The sequence below is a fragment of the Aplysia californica genome, unplaced genomic scaffold (genome assembly GCF_000002075.1).
Source record: "Aplysia californica isolate F4 #8 unplaced genomic scaffold, AplCal3.0 scaffold00251, whole genome shotgun sequence".
NCBI classification, from domain to species: domain Eukaryota; kingdom Metazoa; phylum Mollusca; class Gastropoda; order Aplysiida; family Aplysiidae; genus Aplysia; species Aplysia californica.
This window is the reverse complement of record NW_004797521.1, coordinates 855,728-860,584: the sequence shown is the minus strand read 5'-3', so window position 1 is coordinate 860,584 and position 4,857 is coordinate 855,728. Positions and strand designations below refer to the sequence as shown.

General features: G+C 39.8%; 1 protein-coding gene across 1 annotated transcript in view; it reads right to left on the bottom strand.

Moving 5' to 3' along the window:
* Nucleotides 1–1,849: 1,849 nt before the first annotated feature.
* Nucleotides 1,850–4,857, bottom strand: part of LOC101858501 — a gene marked incomplete in the record, with an annotated part of 62,326 nt that continues 59,318 nt past the window's right edge. Inside the window, 3 exon segments of the mRNA XM_005100564.3 lie at nucleotides 1,850–2,814; nucleotides 3,613–3,772; nucleotides 4,684–4,835. Coding sequence (XP_005100621.2) covers nucleotides 2,658–2,814; nucleotides 3,613–3,772; nucleotides 4,684–4,835 — 469 coding nt within the window.

Sequence of the window (4,857 nt, the reverse complement as noted above, 5' to 3'; positions counted from 1 at the left end):
GGTGTCAGAGAAAGTTGAAGATAGATAGTGATTTGAAGTGATTTCCCCCCCCAAAATCTAATAAGATTGCCAGCGCTTTCATTTGTTCACCTGTAGTAGATTTTGCATATATAAAATTAGAGAAGTTCTTCCTTCTCCAATTTGAGACTCAAAAAAGATGTCGAACAGCTCGTATAATTTTTTCTTTGATGGTAAGTGTTTTACGACACTCGCAACTGCATAAGGTTGTATAAGCGAGCGGGAGACACCAAACATTTTCATTTAGTAGGAAATAAAAAATTTTGAATTTTGCCAGGGTGGAGGCCAAAGCCTACTCATATCGATTTTGGACCACCAAGGGATCTTCAACGAGCGCAGCTTGCACGCGGGACCTCCGAGATTTTTCACCTTTGTCCGAGAAGGCAAGGTGTAGATCTTGCCTACCAGAAGATCACGGGTGGGCTAAAAGACAACAGTAAGAAGCAGCCAAGGAGAAGCAGTAGAAAGGCTGCAGAAAGAGTCAGGAGCCCAGAGGAGGAGGCAAAGGAGGTGAAGGGATGGGGGCAGAAAGTAGAGACAAAGCAGATGACAGATCATTGTTAAAGAGCAGGCAGGAAAGGATGTGAAAGGAGAACATTTTAAAGAAAAACATTTTCTGTTGCTATCCAGATTCAAACCTGGGACCTATTGAATGACAGGCGAATACTTTAACCTCTAGGCCATGATCGAGAGCCCCCTCATACAAGTTTGCCTTTAAAATGGTAACCCTTGGCATGCTTTTGTCTTCTTTGAAGTCTCGAGTTTTGAATTCTTCAAAAGACCAAACAAAGTGCAACACTTGAAGCTCCTTTTCAAAGAACACTCTCAACTTCTATTTTTAATCTGGAGACTGTGCCCTTTTGCTGTTTTTATTTGATTGTGGTATACTGTCGCCAGCCAATTTGACTCTTACAAATCTACTCCTCAACAGTCAAACTGCAAATTGACACTTTTGGGCCATCATTGTTTGACTTTCAAAATTCCTTGAGTTTAATTTGACCTCTTGTGACATTCAAAACCATTTCTCCACTGTAAATATAGCATCTTCATCAATGTGGAAATGCCGCCCTTGAAATTTTTTTGTACAGATTTGGGAGAAGAAAAGAGTAAGTGGGTGTCAATGGGCACTATATCTGATAGGGTGGGTGTGGGAGAATTTTGTAGCCACACTACTTTGCTGTCAGAGTTGCCTTCACCACTCTGTGCCCTGGAACATTGTCGTGCAACAGGACAATTCTTTTCGCCAGATTCCCCTGATTTTTCTTAGTCGAGTTAGGTCATAGTTTTATAAAATACATTGAAGAATAGTCCCTAGTGACTGTATGGCCATTTTCTAAGTACATTGTAGTCTAATATGATGACACCCCGACTGTCCCAAAAACAGTTGTACCTTTCCGTCTATATAGTAGGCTATCAAACAAAAACAGGTGATTTGAACTTCCTTGTCCAGTATTAAATAATTTCACAAGAAAGGAATTCTGCAAGAGAAACACTTACAACATTCTAAAAAATTGCTGCAGGTGATTTTATCGCAAAAAAAAAAATTTGATTAAAGTGATACTCACATTGTTGATATTGTATCCATTGAAAATAGTGTTACCTTTTTGTATTCAAGAATAAAGTTCTCTAAGAGTGCTCTCAAGATCACATCACTCACCAGATTTTTTGAAAACACAAAAATATGCAGTATTCCAGAAAGATGGAGATCACTTTCTCCAAATTTTGTCCTCGTATAACATTTCCTTTATTGTCAGGGCTAAGACTAATTGAACTCCGCTCCTACATTACAATGTACAGCAAGACAATAACCAAAGAAGCACACACTCAGTAAAATTGGAAAAAGGAAGCACCAAGAGTATTTAATTGCCATCTTCACCAAAGAGGCACAGAAAAGTGTCCTTCATTGAAACATAAATATTGACGTGAACGAAACATCATATTGTTTACAAAAAAAGGTTTATTAAGGGACTAGACATGATATAGGTAGGCCTACCAATGTTATGAGGGCTAAATACCTAGCCTTAACCATGCCTTTGATTTAAAAAAAAATATACGCCTTCCTTTTAACTTCTGTTTGAAAGTAGATAGTAAATCAACTGAGCTTTTTTGCTTGTTCTATATGTGCATATAAAGCAAATCGTTGATATAGAGTAGCATTTTCTTCCCTAATTTAAGTATACAGTAAATATCTTGTGAAGAGATAATATGTCTACAAAATAATATTGAAAGAAATAGAATTGTCAGACTGTAAGAGAAACTATGATATCCTATGAATTCAGTCTCACATTAAAAAGGCCAAGGATTAATACAATGTAGGCCTACAAGCAATCATATTTTATAAAAGACCAGACTCTAAGAAAAAAAAAGCAAAACAATTCTGATCCACTAAAAAAGAACCAAAGCAAAACCGTCAGCAAATAGAGAAATGAAAGGAAAATCCATCACTCTTCTTCAAACAGATCCATGCAATCGTCTCTTTTGTTCACTCCTAATGTCACACAATGGATGTTACTGTACACTAATATTACATTTATGTCTTCCATGAATAAATGCATAGATAGAGAAACTATATGCAGGCACTGTGGCGGAGAGATGTTCCCTTGCAGAGGCATTGTGGGTCTTGAATTGGAATACCCTTCTTATCCAGAGTTTTGGTCCATTGTTTTGAGCACCAACTTGCTCCAACGGACATATTGACCTTGAGGTACCATACTGGCCACTTGGAAGCCATAGGTAGCACCAGACTTCAAGCCAACGATGGTCACTGTGTTCTGGCCCGATGGCACAAACTTGATTCTAGGGAAAGAAATACACGGAACAGAACGTCTGAGACTAGCAGTGACACGAGAGAGAGAGAAAGAGAGAGAGAGAGTGAGAGAGAGAGAGAGAGAGAGAGAGAGACAGAGAGAGAGAGGGAGAGAGACAGAGAGAGAGAGGGAGAGGGAGAGAGAGAGAGAGAGAGAGAGAGAGAGAGAGAGAGAGAGAGAGAGAGAGAAAGAGAGAGAGAGAGAGAAGGTGCATGTGTGTATGTGTGTGTGTGTGTGTGTGGGGGGAGGGGGGGGGGTGATGTCAAGTTTATAAGAATCATATCCACAAGACAAGTCTTATTCTACTCTCGCAATTCTAACTTTTCAACACAACTCAATCTAACAAATGGCCTGAAAAGTCGAAACAGTTTGGGACTGACCTCATTATATTATCATCGTTGCCAACTTTTCACACTGAATAAAAAAACCCAACCAGACTCTACATACGTGGCGGGCCAAGATGGTGGGCCTTGAACAAGCAACCCCCATCCAATATTTTCACACACACTTTTCTTCATACAATAAATTCAAACTATTCCAAGAAGACCTGCAAGAATAAAGTAAGAAATGTATAGATCTAGTAAAGATCAGGTCTCTCTTATTGACTTATGGACTTCAAGGATTAATCCCTTCTTGAAAGGTCTTGATTTTTCCTCAGCAACGGCAAGCCCGTGAGGAGCAATGCAAGAAACAGAGTACACATTTTGTGACAAAAAAAGCCTTCTTATATACTCATCCCTTTTTTTTTTTTACATAGAGGTTGGCAGATAAGTATTATCATACTGACTTGTATTTTTGCCTCTTCAGTCCCTTGACGTCGAACTCTGCATATCTCAGCATTGTTCCCGTGGTGGGCACGGCGGGCACGGCGGGTAACCACTTGATGAAGAAAGCACCAGCTCCTGTACGCCTAGCCTGCACAATGGTCAGACTGTGGGTTCCTGGCTCTGGAGACAGACAAATGGGTTAATGGATGTGGATCATGTATTGATGTAAAGAGGGACGGACAGAAACGTAGAAAAAAGTATATATTATGTGGTTTTATGGAAATATGCGGGTGTTTTTTAATGCAGGTGTTTTACCCTGCCATCGACATAATTTTTAGACCACTAAGGAACGGGGCTTTGACCCTGCATGAAAGGGCCAACTCAGGCTGAGAGAGATGCAACGTCTGGGCAAAATGACTGAGATACTCAATAAAAAATATCCCCTGGCCAATTGAGGAAATATAAAAAAGCATACAAAAAAAAACAGTCAAAGTTTTAGTTCACCTCATCACAAGCATTTTGTTTTAGAAAGAAACTCCTCACAACAGGGCACCCCTACCCACGCGAATGCAATGCCTTATTTAAAACCCTCATGGATACGGCAAAGTGTCAAAATCATTCTAATAAATATTACCACAGTTGCATTAAAACGCCACCAAAAAATTGTGAATATCGTACATAATATGAGGAAAAACCCCCCAAAATAATTAGATTCACCTCCAACACCACTGCCACCTTCACCTTCACCACCATCATCACAACAATAACAGACAAGAAATAAATACCAAGTAAATTTTTTTAAAATCTCTCAAATAAAACCATGACTCGAACACAGAAAAGAGAGTCACCATAACATGGTAAAAATTATTGCTAAGCAAAAAAGTACAGTTGAACCTGCTCTTCCAGTCACCTGTATAAGACAATCACCTGAACAAATGACACATTTTCATTTCCTCCCTTGTGTATGTTTTACATTATGATGACAGTGTCTAAGACATTCACCTGTTATAAGACAACAACTTTCCTCCCTGACAATGGGTGGCCGTCTTAGATAATTTCGAGACAGTAAAGCCATGTGTACTCTAACTTACTGCTGGATTGAGCGGAGTTCGAATCTCCAAAGGAAGATGATGTTCTGATTGGCCCAACTGAGTGGCCCGGAGGAGGTACCAGGTAAGGGGAGGAGGCAGATACCAGCACATCTTTGTTTCTCTTCAGCGCTGACACTCGGATGTGGTAACCTCTGGGGGACAGTGGGTGGGGTG